The sequence below is a fragment of the Acaromyces ingoldii genome (genome assembly GCF_003144295.1).
Source record: "Acaromyces ingoldii strain MCA 4198 unplaced genomic scaffold FA10scaffold_1, whole genome shotgun sequence".
In the NCBI taxonomy this organism is placed as follows: domain Eukaryota; kingdom Fungi; phylum Basidiomycota; class Exobasidiomycetes; order Exobasidiales; family Cryptobasidiaceae; genus Acaromyces; species Acaromyces ingoldii.
The window spans coordinates 4,450,291-4,466,116 of NW_020290247.1; the positions used below are offsets into that span (position 1 = coordinate 4,450,291).

At 56.3% G+C, this 15,826-nt stretch overlaps 8 protein-coding genes across 8 annotated transcripts; 3 read left to right on the top strand and 5 right to left on the bottom strand.

Annotated features, from left to right (window-relative positions):
* Positions 1 to 204: 204 nt before the first annotated feature.
* FA10DRAFT_264943 (hypothetical protein) lies at positions 205 to 1,073 on the bottom strand (the record flags this gene model as incomplete). The annotated part of the gene is made up of 2 exons (XM_025520854.1): positions 821 to 1,073; positions 205 to 744 (listed from the first exon to the last, which is right to left on the bottom strand). Coding segments are annotated over exons 1-2 (494 nt in total), but the record flags the coding sequence as incomplete, so codon positions are not given.
* A 159-nt stretch (positions 1,074 to 1,232) lies between these two features.
* Positions 1,233 to 2,800, top strand: FA10DRAFT_249168 (hypothetical protein; the record flags this gene model as incomplete). Its single annotated transcript, XM_025519522.1, has 4 exons — positions 1,233 to 1,286; positions 1,343 to 1,517; positions 1,588 to 1,732; positions 1,788 to 2,800. The coding sequence occupies 4 exons, from the start codon at positions 1,233 to 1,235 to the stop codon at positions 2,695 to 2,697; spliced, it is 1,284 nt and encodes a 427-aa protein (XP_025381608.1). The 3' UTR covers positions 2,698 to 2,800.
* Positions 2,801 to 2,928: 128 nt separating this feature from the next.
* On the top strand, positions 2,929 to 3,723 carry FA10DRAFT_249171 (DUF1748-domain-containing protein). Its single transcript, XM_025519523.1, has 2 exons — positions 2,929 to 3,133; positions 3,211 to 3,723. The coding sequence occupies exons 1-2, from the start codon at positions 3,045 to 3,047 to the stop codon at positions 3,455 to 3,457; spliced, it is 336 nt and encodes a 111-aa protein (XP_025381609.1). The 5' UTR covers positions 2,929 to 3,044; the 3' UTR covers positions 3,458 to 3,723.
* Positions 3,724 to 3,816: 93 nt separating this feature from the next.
* Positions 3,817 to 7,590, bottom strand: FA10DRAFT_249174 (vacuolar protein sorting-associated protein 41; the record flags this gene model as incomplete). The annotated part of the gene is made up of 5 exons (XM_025519524.1): positions 3,817 to 4,386; positions 4,456 to 4,989; positions 5,054 to 6,684; positions 6,745 to 6,886; positions 6,943 to 7,590. The coding sequence occupies 5 exons, from the start codon at positions 7,588 to 7,590 to the stop codon at positions 3,817 to 3,819; spliced, it is 3,525 nt and encodes a 1,174-aa protein (XP_025381610.1).
* Positions 7,591 to 8,148: 558 nt separating this feature from the next.
* Positions 8,149 to 8,822, top strand: FA10DRAFT_271091 (putative ARC18-subunit of the Arp2/3 complex; the record flags this gene model as incomplete). Its single annotated transcript, XM_025523087.1, has 3 exons — positions 8,149 to 8,551; positions 8,616 to 8,733; positions 8,804 to 8,822. The coding sequence occupies 3 exons, from the start codon at positions 8,149 to 8,151 to the stop codon at positions 8,820 to 8,822; spliced, it is 540 nt and encodes a 179-aa protein (XP_025381611.1).
* A 51-nt stretch (positions 8,823 to 8,873) lies between these two features.
* FA10DRAFT_225657 (P-loop containing nucleoside triphosphate hydrolase protein) lies at positions 8,874 to 11,220 on the bottom strand (the record flags this gene model as incomplete). The annotated part of the gene is made up of 4 exons (XM_025518650.1): positions 8,874 to 9,737; positions 9,831 to 10,124; positions 10,195 to 10,540; positions 10,604 to 11,220. The coding sequence occupies 4 exons, from the start codon at positions 11,218 to 11,220 to the stop codon at positions 8,874 to 8,876; spliced, it is 2,121 nt and encodes a 706-aa protein (XP_025381612.1).
* A 675-nt stretch (positions 11,221 to 11,895) lies between these two features.
* Positions 11,896 to 12,631, bottom strand: FA10DRAFT_48603 (hypothetical protein). The gene has a single exon (XM_025525510.1). The coding sequence runs from the start codon at positions 12,549 to 12,551 to the stop codon at positions 12,012 to 12,014; it is 540 nt and encodes a 179-aa protein (XP_025381613.1). The 5' UTR covers positions 12,552 to 12,631; the 3' UTR covers positions 11,896 to 12,011.
* Positions 12,632 to 12,710: 79 nt separating this feature from the next.
* On the bottom strand, positions 12,711 to 15,692 carry FA10DRAFT_283993 (hypothetical protein; the record flags this gene model as incomplete). The annotated part of the gene is made up of 3 exons (XM_025523883.1): positions 12,711 to 14,435; positions 14,508 to 15,398; positions 15,471 to 15,692. 3 exons carry the CDS (start codon positions 15,690 to 15,692, stop codon positions 12,711 to 12,713), a joined length of 2,838 nt encoding a protein of 945 aa, XP_025381614.1.
* Positions 15,693 to 15,826: the final 134 nt, after the last annotated feature.

Consider the following 15,826-nt stretch of genomic DNA (forward strand, 5'->3'; position numbering starts at 1 on the left):
GTCGCGGACCGCTCATCCCCCCCTTCTTCTTCCCAGCACCCCTTGTGTATTTTTTATTTTTATTTATTCTTCCCTTTTTTTTTCTCTCTCGTTCGCTCATTTTGGCTTCGATTTTTTTTTCTCCGTAGGGTACTACAAAACGGAAACGCGCCCGGCCATGATTCGATATCACATGGGTGCGCGCGACGCACATACCTACAGCTCGCCTCGACTCGCCCGCATAGAGTGGTGCCGTGGAGGTATCGAGCTGATAAATTGTGACAATCCACCGGCCTGTCCCACATCGTGTGACGTGGCAGAGAGAGCGAGGCGAGCCAGCTATAGCCGGAGTCACTGACAAGAGATTGTATGTCATGACTCATGGCCGCGGAGAGGGGCCTTAGGGCACGTCATTGAGAGCGAGATCTCGGCAGCAAAGCCTTCTTGAATGCACTCTCATTACAAAGGAAGATAAGACTACCACATGTCTTCCTTGGTGTTATCAACTCGGGGAACAGCAATGCCCCTGTCCCGGTAAGACTGCGCGATCTGCTCAGGCGAAGGGTCTGGCCGCTGAGGGGGGCCAGGCTCAGCATCGGGTGGCGGGAGGCGGACGCAGTGCTGACCAGGTGGGCGGAGGATGAATCTGCTGGCATGAATAGAACGAGGGAGGTCCTCTTCTGGCTTAGAGCATGCCGTGCTCTCGTCCGAAGCCAACAGAGGCCATGTGCCGTCATAGTGCCACGATGCTTTGCATGTCTTTGTCTGCAGGGCGACGGATGACCGAATGTGTAAGCACGTTTGCAGCGACGAGCTCCTCTCTAGCAAATGCAAATCTCACCACAAGGCGCATGGGAACGCCTCGCCCCGCGCCGAGGTCCAGGAACTTGCCATCATCGAGGGCCCTTTTAAGATCCGCTAGGCGTGGACCGTGCTCCTTGACTGTCTCGCCCTTTGCGCGGGTCCAGGTTTCCGTCAGCTCCTCAGAGCACACCTGGCCATCGATGAGCGCGAGAAGCTTCTCGACGGTATACTTCAGTCGTCTCCTCCTGTCCTCATTATCCTCCGGCATATGCCTCTGAATCCTGTTACCATGCACACTAGAGCTCCCTCGTCCAAATTTTTAAGGTTTGCTTTTGGAAGCTTGCAAACACGTGAGATCATCTTCCCACGTGAGTTTGCATTTCTGGATTCTCTCTGGTCCCTTTCGCTCGTCAGAAGGGAAGAATTGAAGGATCACTCCATCAACGAATATGGCGAAGGATCTCATTACAGTGATCGGCGAAGAAGGGACCTTCGAAGAGCAGGTGAGGAGTTTCATGACCTTTTCCTCTCGATCAAATTCTGACGAGTCACCCATCAGGTCATCGACCTTGCAGCGCTGCTTTCCCGCAGCATTGCGCCAGAGAAGAGGGACGCGTTCATTACTTCATGGAGAGAAAAGGCGACGGCGGCCGGCGAGGAAGCAGAGGGAAAGCGGAGTGTTATGAAGGAGTTGGTCGCAAGCTTGAACGGTATTGGTGAAGGGAATGATCGGGGTGAGTAGAAAGGGGTACTTAGCAAGAGAGGGAGAGGGAGCGGAGAACTGAAGGTCGCATGCAACCCCAGAACTTGAAGGGTTTTTCAACCTGGTGAGCGCCATCGTCGCTTCTCTCTTCTCCGATGAGGAAGTGGAGCCACTGGTCAAGGAGCTTTGTGCAGCGATCGTCAAGGAGGGTCAGGCCATGGAGAAGACGATTGTCAGGTATCGCATGTGAGTCTCGTTGTAGGTCCTCTGGCTATCGCACTTTGCTGACACGGCGTTGTAGCCTGACAAACATCTACAACTCGCTCCCGGCCACTTCTTCCAACCGATACCTCGTATTCACAACACTTCTCGAGCTCGCCTCGTCGAACGATGAGCTCGACCTCTTGGCCGATGCACTGACTGCGCTTCCTTCGCGTCTGGCTGTCTGGAACATCGACGCAGCCAAGAAGTCTGGTCTCCTCGCTTCGGCGGCCAGCGCGCTCGAGTCTGCCGACCAAGGCCAGCGTGCCTACCAGTTCCACCTTGCACACCTCCGCTTCCTCTCCACGTCCAGTGTGTCTGGCGCAGGAAGTGACTCTGCGGAAGCAAAGGCAGCGGCGGAAAAGACGATCGTCGCAGCGCTCCGTCTTCCAAAGCTCTTCGACTTTGAAGAGCTTGTCGACATCGATGCCGTCAAGCAGCTTTCCGGGCAACCGGTGGGAAAGCTCCTTGATGTTTTTGTCAAAGGCAACACTGCCGACTGGGATGCGTGGAAGGGAGCGCACAGCAGCGATGTGGACCGTCTCGGCCTCTCCGTCGCACAATTGGATCGCAAAATTAGACTGATGGATCTCGCCGCGCTTTGCTCGCGGAGCGTCTCCTCCGAAGTACCGTACACCGCCATTGCCAGTGCGCTTGGCATTAATGTGGATGACGTCGAGGTGTGGGTCATCGATGTGATCCGTGCCGGCCTTGTGTCGGGCAAGCTCTCGCAGGTGAAGCAATCGCTGCGCGTCTACCGATCGGCCTACCGGACATTTGGCAGGGAGCAGTGGGAAACGCTCGAGGTGCGTCTGAGCCAGTGGGAGAGCAGCATCAACGCGATCCTCGAGACGCTCCAGGAGACAAAGCGCGGCGTTCAGAAGCCCGTGCCCGCCAACGTCGGCATCCCAGGCGCGGACGCGGGCGCCGTCAACCAGATCACGGCTTAGAGTGCTTCACTTGTTTCTGCATGTATATTTTACCAGTCCCCAAAAGAAGGCCTCTTCCTCGGATCGCTCCGAGTTGGCAATTAGATCCGTATCGATGATGTCCAGTAGCCCACGCCAGCTTTGAGGGGGTTGTATGCATTTAGACTGAGGCCGCTAAATTTTGGCTCGTCTCCACAGATAGACAGGAAACGCGCTCGCGCGTCCGCCTGAAAGTGAACTCCTATCGCACTACCAACACTCAGCATCTCTACACTCTTGGGAGGACACCGCGCAGCAGCAGCATCTTCCTCCTTCCCACCTTGTATCAAATCAAAGTCGCTGAAAAGTAGAATCGAGAGCGAGCTACCATGGTCCTTGGACGAGTCGTGCACTATGGCGTCGACGCCGTCCTCTTCTCGACGCTGCTAGCCGGCATCAAACGAACATCTGGCTACACGTATGTGTGACCTTGCCTTGGTCTGAACCCCTATTCCTACGTACTGACAGCCACCTTGTCTCCTCCTTGGATTGTAGGCTCGACGTTGAACGCATGGGCATGACAGAGGGCAGCACGGCCAAGTCTGTTGCGGAAAAGTACATGGGCATCGGCGAGTTTGTCTTTGACAGCTCCATCGCTGCCGCTCGCGCGAGCCAATTCTTTGCAAAGGGCCAGGCCGAGGACTCTCGGGCAAAGGCATCGCTCTTTGAGACGTTTGGAACGACGCCTCCACCGGCAAGCGAGCCGTCGCGCTCGGCCGCCAACGGAGGTTGGTGGAAGTAGACGCGGTCCAAGCTTCCCTTCCCGGCGGTGCTAGGGCCGCAACGGTGCCGTTGCGTAATGTCAGCAACAGGAAAGACGCTCGCGAGGCGGAGAGGAGTGCTTTCTTTTGCATTCGCAACGTCGCCTAGGATTTCACAACACTACCCTTTCCTTCTCCTAACACCACTCCTTTTGCTGGGCTCTTGCTTCCAATGTTTCAATAGTCTTTTACGGATATGTCACGCAGGATCGATTTGACCATGCGCAAATGTTTTTTCATGGTGCACAATGTCCGTTGAGGTTGAGTTCGTGCATGCAGGTACAGTACAGTGTGATGAGATTTCAGGAAGGAAAGGGTGTGCATATGTGGCGCAACGAAATCAGAGCTGCCTCCTCTCCTTCGTCGAAAAGCAGACCGGACAGCCCTTCGTCTTGGCCATGCCAACCTTGAGGCGATTCTCATAGGCAATCTTTTGCAAGAACTCCACCTCTTGTCGCTTGGTTCGGTGCCACTCGGGCGCGTGTGCTTCGTCTGCTGCCTCTTCGCCATGGTCAAAAGCTCCAGCGCCCATTCGGCGTTGGTAGGCCAACGTTGTCGTCGTCTTGACGTCAAAGATTGGGGTTCCATCCCTCGTCTTTGCCTTGGTCGATGAAGTCAGGACTGTCTTCTTTGGAATCTGTGCGGCGCTGATGAGACAGCCCAAGTGTGCAGAATGCCGACAGAGAAACATGATGGCCAGCTTCTCCAGCTCGTCTCCTTTCTTTTCGTCAAGATCCGACGATGACCTTTGGGCAGGCTCGACGTTGTCGAACAGGCGAAGTGAGCAAACAACGCAGGTTGAAGAGGTCGGGTCGAGATAATGGCCCACAGTCTGGCCCTGCTGGAGAAGCTGCGAGAAAGTCTGTCCATCATGGGCAATGATAGCCAGGCAGCCTTCTAGCAAAGAGATCTGTTCCGCCAGACTAGATTAGCACACATGCGGGACGTCGACAATGGAGAATCGTAAATGGATGCTCACCTGAAGAAGGAAGTCGTATAGGATCTTGCCAAGCGCAGACTTGAGGCCCGGGATCTCGAGACCGTCTTTGATTCGCCTAATCAGCCTGACCGGATCCACGACACGGAGATCGGCCCCGACGTTCTCAAGCAGGGCCCGGATGAACTTGGGTCTCGACTCGGCGTACGTGAGCAGATCGTCCCAGAGCTCTTCGTCATTCTGTTCCTTTGCAAATTCGATCGCCATTTCGACATCTTCCAGTCTCTGGATAATGAGGTTGAGTGCCGTCTTGTTGTCGCCAATCCGGCCAAGCAGAAAGACCTGCTCCGGAATGTAGTCGTGGGCTTCGCACACTTTGCGTGCCTTTTCAAAGGAATAGTAGCTCGACATGGCACGGAGGTAGGACATCAGCTTGCTGTACTCGTACTCGGCGTATAGCGAGACCTGCGTGTCGGCGTAGTCGGCCACCAATTGCGAGTCGCGGTCGAAGAGCGCGTCAAGGTACATGTAAAGGTAGCGCGGCTTGGCTTCGAGTTGCGATACGACACGGTGGATCTGTTAATACGTTCAGCTTACATGCTCTCTTTCATTTCTATGGCAAGAATGATGGGCAACTCACCGGAATGGAATGGGTGTGGTCGACTAGAAGCTCGATCGCTGCCCCGTGTTTGCTCTCCGACTTTCTCTGGCCTTGCTTGACATTGACATCCTCCTCAAATTCGACGAGGAGCAGCGCTTGGTCCTGCACGACCGTAAAGAGATTGTGTTCTCGAATAAAGTCGAAGACGCCTGGCCTCCGCAAACGCAAAAAGTATGTCAGGGCCTTGCCAGGCTGGCGATTAGCGATGAAGAGCTCGGCAAGGCACTCCATCAAAACCGTAGTCGTCGATGGAGTCGCAGCCACGGATCTTGACGGTTCCGAAGCCCTCTTGAGCCGATCTTCGATTGCCAAGACCACGGCTTTTGTGCTGTAGATGTCGACGGGCCACTTCTTGATCGTCTCGAGAAGCATGACCGGATCAGTCCGAAGGAAGTGGGCTAACACCATGTCATAGACCACTCCGGTGAGTCGAGGCGCATCAGTGGGCACATATGGAATGATGACGTCGAGCTGATTACGTTCGACGAAGAGAAAGATCCAGTCTTCCCACGCCTGGACATTCTGGCCAAGAATATTCGTCGCTACCCTGGCGGCTTTTTCGAAGTCTCTGGCCTCCTCTATCAGGTAAGCCAGGTATTTGCGGCCGATCTCCGAAGCATCGAAATGCGCTTTCTTAGCCTCATCTTTCGGCATCGCTTCCACGCAGATGAGCGCCTCTTCGTAGTATTTGTGCTGGAGAAGCCATTCGACGTGATCTTTCTGGTCTCTGGGCCGTGCAATGACGATATCCTTTGGGCTGACGACGTAAAAGTAGTTGTGTTTGTCGTCTTCTGAGGTCTGTTGTCTTTTCGAGGAGTTAGCGTTCGAGAGCTGGGCTGCAGCAGCAGCGGTGGCGTCTGCAGAGGGCACGAGAAGGTAGTCGTTGCATTGAAATCGCGCGAAACTCTGCATGCCGAGAACGTCGCTGCTCAACTCTTCGCCATCGTGACTGATGAGCCGCATTTCTGGACGGAGGCCTTCTCTTCTCCTCTGGGCAGTCCGATCCTCGACAGAGTTATCACCGTTCTCGTCGTAGTGATCTTCCGTGATGTAAGCTAGAACCAAGAAGTCGATACCTCTGGGGGCGATGCCACTGATCATGCAATCGAGCTGCAGAATTGTCGTGATTTCGACGAAGAGTTGAGGGCTCGCCGTTGGCGCTGTGATCGCACTCGACTTCTTGGTCCGTTCCTTGACTTTGGCATTTTTGATGTGGTCCGCCCAGGCGACCAGCAGGGTATTGTCATCTTGCCAAAGCAGGCTACAGCGAAAGAGATCCGCCCTTGGCTTGTCCGAGGGTGGAGCGATAAAAGTGATTCTCTGCTTGTTTGCCGTGTCATAAATGCGAACGCCTCTCTCATTGGCCCACGCAACGAGCCTGCCTTGCCATCGAACGATCCAGACTGGGCCTTCGCCCTCGTGAAGCACCGACTCTCGATGGCCAAACCAGCTCTTCTCGCGCATAATGAGTTGGCCCGCCATGCCACCGCACACAAAAGCACGACTCGATCGTCGTCCAAATCCGGGCTCCAACGCTATCGTCCTCGTAGGCCGCTTCATATCGAAGACGTAGCTCTCTGACGAAGAGAGGGCCGAGATCGACACGAGGCCTTAAACACCATCTGTCAGCTTGATTTGTCTACAGGGAAGCAAGCCTGGCCTCTCCTTACCATCCATGCCAGCACTGCCGACGAATTCTGCGGTTGAATCGATAGCGATGTCAAGTACGCTAGCAGAGTGCGAACGAAAGCCCTTGATGAGGTTTCCTTGCTCGTCGAGGATGTAGATGGAGCCAGCATGGGTACCAAGTGCCTGTGCGTCTCATCAAATCAGTCATTGCTCGGCGGATTCTACACAGCTGCACTCACCAGAAATCTGTCCGATACAGCTAGAGCACTGGCTGAGTCCTTCTTAAGAATGTCCGGCACGCTTCCCGTTAGTCTCGAGTATTTGAGTGTTGGCTCTTCCTCCTCTTCCTCGTCTTCGTCTTCGTCCTCTTCTTCGGAATCCTGTCGCCCCTGGCTGATCCCCTTTCCCAGGTCCTCGGTCTTTTTGCTGGCTCTCAGCGACGCGATGCTAGCGAGCATGTCCTTTGATTCCTCGCTCGCCGGTGCCGCTTTTGCTTCTCCAGGGGCTGTCTCTGTCACCACATCGTCGTCCACCGCGTCCGTTTCCGAAAAGGCATCCACTGGTATTGTTTCTGCTTCTGCTTCTTGCTCGCCTCCTTCACCGAGATATGGCTCTTCTTGTTCAACGCCCTCATCTGTAGCGTCTGATCCATCTTCACTCTCCTCCTGGTCCTCGGGCATTTCCCCACCCAGAACGACAGTCATTCGCTTGCTCGCTTTTGATTCCTGGCCCTTACTTGGTAGCGTGTTCTCTTCTCCTTCTTCGTCTTTCTCCTCCTCGCCTTCTTCTGCGACGCTCTCCGCCCTCCTGAAACCCGTGTCGTCCTTTTTTCGGATCCTCAGCGTCCCGAGTCCCTGCCGTTCCTTCAAGCTGGCTGCCAAATGCATGACATCCTCGGGCGACGATGCTCGGAGCGAGGTCTCAGCTTCTTGACCGTCGCCTTTGCCAATGATCTCTATCTCTCGCTGACCCTCGGTCATTTCCTTACTCGTCACTCCGCTCTTCGCATCTTCCTCGCCTTGATCGTGTTCATCGATCGCCTCTGCCAAAGAAGTCGGTTCATCGGCCCCTAGGGCATCCGTCGGTGACGCGCCCAAAGATGCTTCTTCTTGGTGCCTTGCGCCATCGAACAAGCTTCCACCCTGGAGCGCCACGCTCGCTTCGGGCGGGGTGCTGGCAGCCTCCTGCTGTCCACTATCGCTCATGCTGCTGCCCTCATGCTCTCTGCTCGAGTCGATCCCCTTACTGGAAGAGAGGGGGGGCTGGCTGACCAAAACCAGAGACTTTACGTTGGATCCGCCCATATGCACGGACATATTTTGTGTGACTGGCCGCGCTGCACGTGGCCCTGAAAGGCCCTGGCGACGACCAGCGCAACCCATCTCCACTCGGTGACCCAGCACACGACCTCACCGAGAAGAAAGGCGGAGAAGAAGAGGGAAACGATGCCGGCCTACCACTCTGCGTACAACGACGTCTCGCCAGACCAGGTGGCATCCATTGCCAATGTGACGCTGCTCCCCTTCCATTCCAAGGTCCGCGGACCGGCGCCTCCGCCAATCGACACAGAGGCGATGGACATCATCGACGAGTCGCTCGACCTCTTCCGCGCCAACTCCCTCTTTCGCAACTTTGAGATCAAGGGCGGTGCCGACCGGCTCCTCATCTACCTCATTCTCTTCATCTCACAATGCCTTGGTGTCATTGCGGGCGCCCGTGTGCCGATGAGCCAGAACGAGGCAATCAAGCAGCTCAGCACCCTCGCCGTCGACTCCTTCTCCTTGCCTGGGGACGCGGCTTTCCCCCTCAACAACCTGTACCAGGTCCCTGCGAATCGGACAGAGGCTGGTGAGTGTATCAACGTATCCGCACATAGCTCGATTGGCTGATGGAGAGAGCGTCGTCGGAACAGAACAACTACGGGCGTACTTGACGCAGGCCAGGCAGGAGACAGCGCTGCGTCTCATCGAAAAGATCTACATCGATGGAAAGCCCAGCAAGTGGTGGCTGGCCTTTACGAAGAGAAAGTTGTGAGTCATTTTGTTTGCCTCGTTGCTTCCTTCTCATTGCTGGCATGCTGATTTCAAACGTTGTCAACAGCATGGGAAAGAGTCTTTAGATGGCAGGACTGGGGAAGTTGGCGGTGGGAAGCAAGGATGCATTGCAGGAATTACAGCTGTCTTTCAACCATCTGGACATAGTCTTGCACGCCGGCCTCGAGCAATCTGAGTTTTCCGTGCTGGACCAGATAAGTGCGGCCTGGTGCGCCTGGTTGGCTCTCCTCCTCATCCGATCGCTCTCCATCCTCGTCCTCTTCTTGACCCTCTGCTCGCCTTCCCTTCCTCTCCACGATTCTCTTCACAGCGTGCCGATCGTGTGAAATGAGAATGACGGCTCCCTCATAGGTCGAGAGTGCCTCTACCAGGGCCTCGATCGTGTCGCTGTCGAGATGGGTCGTGACCTCGTCCAATATGACGAGGTCAGGTGCATCCCACATGATCATAGCCAGGCCCAGGCGGACCTTTTGACCACCGCTGAGCATTCGAACGGGCAGAGCATCAACAGCCTGTGGCCCTCGGAGGCCCATTTGCGCCAGAAAGCCGCGGGCAGTGGCAGCTTCGTCGGTAGAAAGCTGCTTCTCTTGCATGAAATGTTGAAGTGCTGGTACGTCGCAGCTCGTGAGCTGTGTGGCCGTGTCCTGGGCGTAGATAGCCATCCTTAGTCTGGTGTGCCGCGTCACGCTTCCCCGAGTGGGGAGACGGCTGCCCATGGCGAGCTGCACGAGTGTCGTCTTTCCATGTCCATTTGGACCTACGAGCGCGACCCTCTCTCCGCGATCGATAGTGAGCTTGACGTTGGAGAGCACCGGTCGCTTTCCTGGGTAGGCAAAGGTGACATCGTCAAAGTCAAGAAGTGAGCCGGCGTGGCGCATTGGTGGCGGATCAGGAAAGGCGAAGCGGACGGGCGCATCGGGCACGTCGATGTCCACCTCGCCTCGACTGGTCAGATGATAGCCTCCAAAGTCGCGATTGAGCTGAAATCGAAGATTGCTCCGTCAGTGTGCGACCCCGAAAAGCACCTCCTTGACAGTAGATGGGAAGGAAAGAGTAGGATTAAAGATACTGACCTTGAACCGATGTCCCTTTGCATTGGTCTCGATACCCCATCGATCGTCGAGCTTCCTCTGCCTGGACTTGATCATCTTGAGCTTGTTGTCGTCGCCCGTCTTTCTGGCCTGCTTGGCATTGTCGGCAATCGACTTTTGCATCTGGTCACGCTTCTTGTCGAGGGCTTCCTGCTTCCGCAGCGCATCTTTGAGGTTGGCGCGTTGCGTCGCTTCAAACTCGGCCAAGTTACCGTCAAAGTAGGTCAGTTTCGACTTGCGCAGAATGATGAGCTCTTGAGCTACCGAGTTGAGAAACTGCAGTTGCAAGTGATGAGCATTTCGATCGATCGCAACGCCAAAGGGAGGAATGCGAGGAGAATCTCACCTCTACATCGTGAGCCACGACGACGACGGAATGTGCGCATTCATGGATCCAACCCTGGAGCCAGAGAATACTGGGCAGGTCCAGGAAGTTGACGGGCTCGTCGAGAAGCAGGACGTGGGTCGGCTGCAGGAGTGCCGAAGCGAGTGCGAGACGAGAACGCCAGCCGCCCGAAAGAGCAGTGTATGGGCCCATGATGCGCTCTTCGCTGAAACCGAGGCCAGTGAGGATCTGTCGGGCGCGGACCGGGGCTGTCGAGGCGTCGACTTCATCGAGATAGGAGAGCGCTTTTGCATGCAGCGAGACCGCCTCCTGCTGCCAGTCTCTGTCTTTCGAGGGCGTGCTGACTCTGCGGGAGGGAGGAGTAGTTGAGTAAGATACCAATCTAGTCACGACCTGAAAAGAAGCTCACTCCTTCTTGGCGCATTCATAGCGATCCTCTGCCGCCAGAAGATCCTTTCTTGCCTGGGCACCCCGTGTGCCACTTCGCTTGCTAGAAATCTTGCGTGCTTCCTCGAGGTGCTCCCAGGCTCTTTGAAAAAGGATCTTGCTCGTGGCCTGCTGGATCTGCCCTTCGTCCTGCGAGTCGAGCGCCCGTCCAAGCTGCTCGGCCTCTCTCTCTGTGTTTGCTCGGTCCCTATCCCCGCTTAAAACGGCCTCGAGGACAGAAGCCTGGTCAGAGGAGCCAGAGAGGACGAGCTGCTCCGTCTCGAGCTGCGAGACCAAGAGTATTTTGACATTGTTGGGAAGTCCCGGGATGATTCGGTCTGCCATGGCTTTGAGCAGCGTGCTCTTGCCTATCCCGTTCCGACCGACGAGACCGTAGTGCACACCTTCCTTGATGCGCAGATGGGCGTCGTCGAGGAGCATGCGCTCCTCTATGGCCACCGTGACATCTTTGAGATCAATCTCCTTTGTCTCGGTATCGATGGCCTCGGTGTGAAAGCGAGATTCCTGGCTCGTCGCCTTGATGGCCAGCCCTTTGTCCAGGTGCGATGCCAGCAAGTCGCCCTGGTCTTTGTCCACCATATTATCGGGTGTGGCCTTCGCCATTGCTCTCTCGCGCTTCTTTGTTGGCTGTTTCTTGGCATGTGTGCCTTCAATGGGAGCCTCTGAGGCTGCAGGAAGAGCTGTCGACGCCAATCCCGATGCTTGCTCGCGCTTTTCTTCCGCTGGCTTGTCCTCGGTAACCTGCTTCTCTTTCCAATTCTTCCACTTGGCCAGGATCTCTGCCGTCGCCGCTCTTCCAGCACCTGCATCGAGCAGCAGCGGTTTGACCTTTTTCTCGAGTTTCTTTTGCTCACTTTCGTCTCGACTCGACGCAAGGAAATCATCGAGGGCCTTTTCGAGCTTCGGCAGCGCTTTGAGCGCCTTGAGCGTGGCCAGCGTCATGCCGCTCAGACTCGAGAGCATCGCCTGCCTGACCTGTTCGCACATCGTCGTTGTCGTTGCGAAGAAGGAGTGGGTGATCTACCGCTCCATTTCCTCCATCTCTCACCCTCTCCCTCTCTCTCTGTGTGTTCCTCGCCCCTTCTCTGTCTGCACTTTGGCGCGGTCGTAGTGGAGCAGCAAAATCTCAAAAAGACCTTGACTCACTTCACCTCCGCGGACATCGACTTGAGTCAGATCGCGTGGGATCAACGATTTGGACTAGAGTAAATTTCATGCTGTAGCGCGGCTAACCTTGCCTTCATCCCCCCAGCAAAGCACTCTGGATTGCCACGATCTTGGCGAGACAGCCGAAGTCGGATTGAGTCGCCGTGCCTTCTCTGCACCGCAAGGATGGTAAATGAAAGAAGGGGCAGTGGTACATGCGGCTTTTAGAGAAAGTAAAGCAGGTTCACGTCAAAAGCCCCTTCACGCATTCTTCTCTGGTGAGGGCTCGTTGGAGCGATCGGAAGAAACTCATGAAAATTACAAACAGAAAGTTGGTACACCAAGACATTCATAGCATCGGACTGAGATGAAAGCGAGAGATATGAAAGAGAGGCGAGGAAAGTAGAGTGAGAAGGGAGGAGCAGCAGCACAGGGCCAGAGAAGCTCGGCCGTGGGTGGCTAGTCGTCCCTTCTTCTGGTGGTTGGCTTCGGATATCTTTTCCCTTTTCCCCTTGTGGCAAAGCAGCTGGAATCGGCCGCTGGGAAAGAAGCGAATACGATGTATCGTTTTCGACCTTTTCCCCTTCGCTTTTCCTACACTGGAAGCGTGTAAGCGAATGCTTTGTAAAGGGCGGAGGAAAAGTAAGCGAAGCGCGGACTGGTGACATTGACCCGATGGGGGGAACACAGCAACACAATTTTGATGATGACGACGAGGAAAAGATGTACGATGCGAAAGAAGGGATCTGGACGTCGGGATGCATGCCATGCCGTGACCGAAAACATCGTCGGAAGGGATGAGGTTGACTGTGTCGGAAGAAGAATTCTCTCTAGTTTCGTTTTCTTTGCTTTGTTGTGACCGTTCCGCGGCATTGGAGTGTCGCGGCACTGTCATGAAACCGCTCCGGGTTGTCGGCCGCTCTTTAGGGCGTATTTGATGGAGGAGAGTGCCTGTGGAAAGACAAAGAAGAGGATGACGGGGGTGTCTTTGCCCCCGTGCTGCTAGATCCTGCATTTTGTCCATCTCCCGTTCTGTTGCTCGGGCTCTCTTCCTTGTCTGGCGAAATGGACGGAATGAACGAGGCCGAGGGCCAGTCTCGCCGCTCTTGCTGCTGCTGCTGCTGCTGCTCGTCTTTCTGCCGATCGAGAAATCGCTGGAACTGTTGGCGCTGGTAAGAGCTCGAGGCGTCGCTAGGCCCATCAACGGCGCTGCTGGCGAGACCCGAACTCGAGGGAGCAGGCGATGCCGTGGGTGAAAATGGCGTAAAAGCAGACGAGTTGAGAAAAGAAGAGTGGGAAGGACGAGGAGCAAAGGTCGGGACCGTCGACGTCGACAAGGAAGCAGGCCGAGGAGAGACGAGGGGCGCAGACCAGCCCCTTTCCCGTTCCAGATTGCCACTGCTAGAGAGCTTGTCGGAGCCGAGATTGAGGCTCGCAAGGAGCGTTTCCATGCCCGTCGCATCGTTCCGATGGATGTCAATGGAAGGCATGGAATGCGAGGTAGCCATGTTCCTCGCAGGGTCGGCGAGACGCTGATGGACATAATTGAGGGTAGGACTGTCTCGAAAATCGCTGCTATTCTGCATGTAGCTCCTCGAGTGACCCGATTCGATTTGACTGTAAGACGACGAGTCCTTCTGCTGCTGCTGCTGCTGCTGCTGCTGCTGCTGCTGCTGCTGCTGTTGCTGTTGCTGCTGTTGCTGCAAATGGCCACCAAGAGAAAGACCATCGTTGAGCACGGCTTTGTTGAAGAGTGCTGAGCTGAGATCAAGAGGGGAATGGCCAGTTGCACTCGCCGTCAGGACGCTGCCGAGGTTGCCCAGCGCCGTGAGCTGCTCTTGGGTCAGGCTCTCAAGCCCCACGAGCGAAGCGGCGGCACGGAGATGCGAGGCGCTGGCAGCGGCCTGAGCAGCCGCAGCAGCTGCTTTGTCCCCTTGGCTCCTGCCCCAGCTTAGGCGGATTCGACCGCCTCCGGCCGGAAAGCCTTGCATTCGCTCAATCGCCCGTTCAGCATCCACCTTGCGGACGAATTGGACAAAGCCACAGCCCTTTCCAGGTGGGATCTTGACGTAGGTGATCTCGCCAAACGGCTGGAAGAAGGACTTGAGCGTGTCTTCGGAAATGAGCGAGGACAGACCGCCGACAAACACCGTCGTATTGTTTGGGTCGAGGGCGCTGGCCGATGTCGGCAGTGTGTTCGATGCCGAGGCGGAAAGAGCGGTGAATGTGCTCTGCGTAGGCGTTGATCGAGGATAGGAGCTGCTCGACGGCGAGAAGCTGGGCGAGGCCAGGCGGGGAGGCGGCTGCGACGGTGAGACAGAGGACAGGGGAGAGGGCAGGCCGAATGCACCCGCGGCGTGCGACGAGCGGCTGGGACTGACCATAGCCTCGGCCTGAGCGCGCGCCTGGGCCTGAGTGTGCTTCATGATGCTCTCGGTGAGGGCCTGCTGCGTCATGGGGGCCGCACCAGCATTGTTGCGATTCTTTGGCGTTGCGGTACACACGCGAAGCGGCCGTCCTGGGCCACCGGTGCTGGGCGAGATGACGACCCCTTGCATCTCGACAAGAGCTCTCGTGCAGTCCTGTTCCTGGTTGAAGCGCACAAAGCCAAAACCACGAGAGGCACCCGTTACCTGGTCGGTCATGATCTGCAGAAAGGCGGATGGCAAGTTCTTTAGCACCAAGCAGACACAAGGGAAGCAAGCTAGCAATGCACTCACCTTTGCCGTCTTGGTAGAGAGGAAGGGTGCAGGACCGACCCTAGATGACGTGGTGTAGTTGCCCTGTCTCTGCTGCGCATGGCCGTGCGCGATGGCATACGGATGCGAAGGAGGCCAAGGCGGTGGCTGGAGAAACTGGTTGACGAGGTCCTCTTCGCGCAGATCTGGGCTCAGGTCGCCCACAAAGATGCTGAACTCCTGCGGCGGTGTTGTGGATGGCGCATCGGCAAGCAGCTTCAGCTGAGCTTGCTGTTGTTGCTGCTGCTGTTGCTGTTGCTGTGACTGTTGCTGCTGTTGCAATTGCTGATGCTGATGCTGATGCTGCTGCTGCTGTTGATGCTGCTGCTGATGCTGGCTGAGGATCTGTTGCCACTCAAATGCTGCGCGGGCGTCGGCCTCGTGATACGCAGTCGTCAACGGCGTTGACCTCTCGTCGGGCTGCGCGTCAGATGCCATCTTAGGAAGACCCCACGGTGCTGCTGCTGCTGCTGCTTGTGCCGCTGCCGCCTGCTCGTCGAAACCCGCAAAGAGCGAAGGAAGCTCGTCGCTCCGTCGAGGGGCCGAGTCGTGCCACGCCTTGATGTGCGCAAAGTCAAAAGGCGTCGGTGAAGGGCCTGGATCCGCTGTCGGAGTCCTGGGTGGCAGGTTTCTATACCGTGCCTCATCGGACTGAGGTGCAAGGTCGCGATGGGTCCACCCACCCTGTGCGGTGGGTTGAAAGATGGGAATCTGCTTGAGGTCGCTTACATGACGGGGCGAGGTGGGCGAAGTGAGGTGTACATGGCCTGAGATGCTGCTCTCGTAGAGTGTCGAGGCCGTCTCTGACGTCGGGGTTCGTCCAAGCGCCGAAGACGGCGAGACAAGAGGCGAAGGCATATCCAGAGGCCCATGCTGTGCATGATGGGTGATCGTCAGTAGTGTGTCACAGAGTGTTCAGGAGATTGAGAGGTGTGCCGTGCTTACCGAGAACCCCGACGTGAGGGTGCGATGCTCGGCTGCGCTGTCCGTCCAGGAAGCTAGCATGTCTTCTTGCTTGTCTCGCTTCGGAACAATCTGTGGCTGCGCCTGTTCCTGTTGTTGTTGTTGTCGTTGCCCACTTTCGTCTCTCGCAAACGGTCGGTCGTTCGAGATGGTGTTTGATGGTGATTGGTGGGTTTGCTCTTGCTCAGAGTGTTGAGGCTGCATGCTCGACAAACGGGATTGCTGAATGCTGCTTCGACTTGTTTCCTGCGCGGACAGACGTGCGAAAGGGACGAGGAGAGGACGGACGAGTGGACTGGTGGACGAACGGGCGGAGGTGCAACGGAGGAGGTGCAACG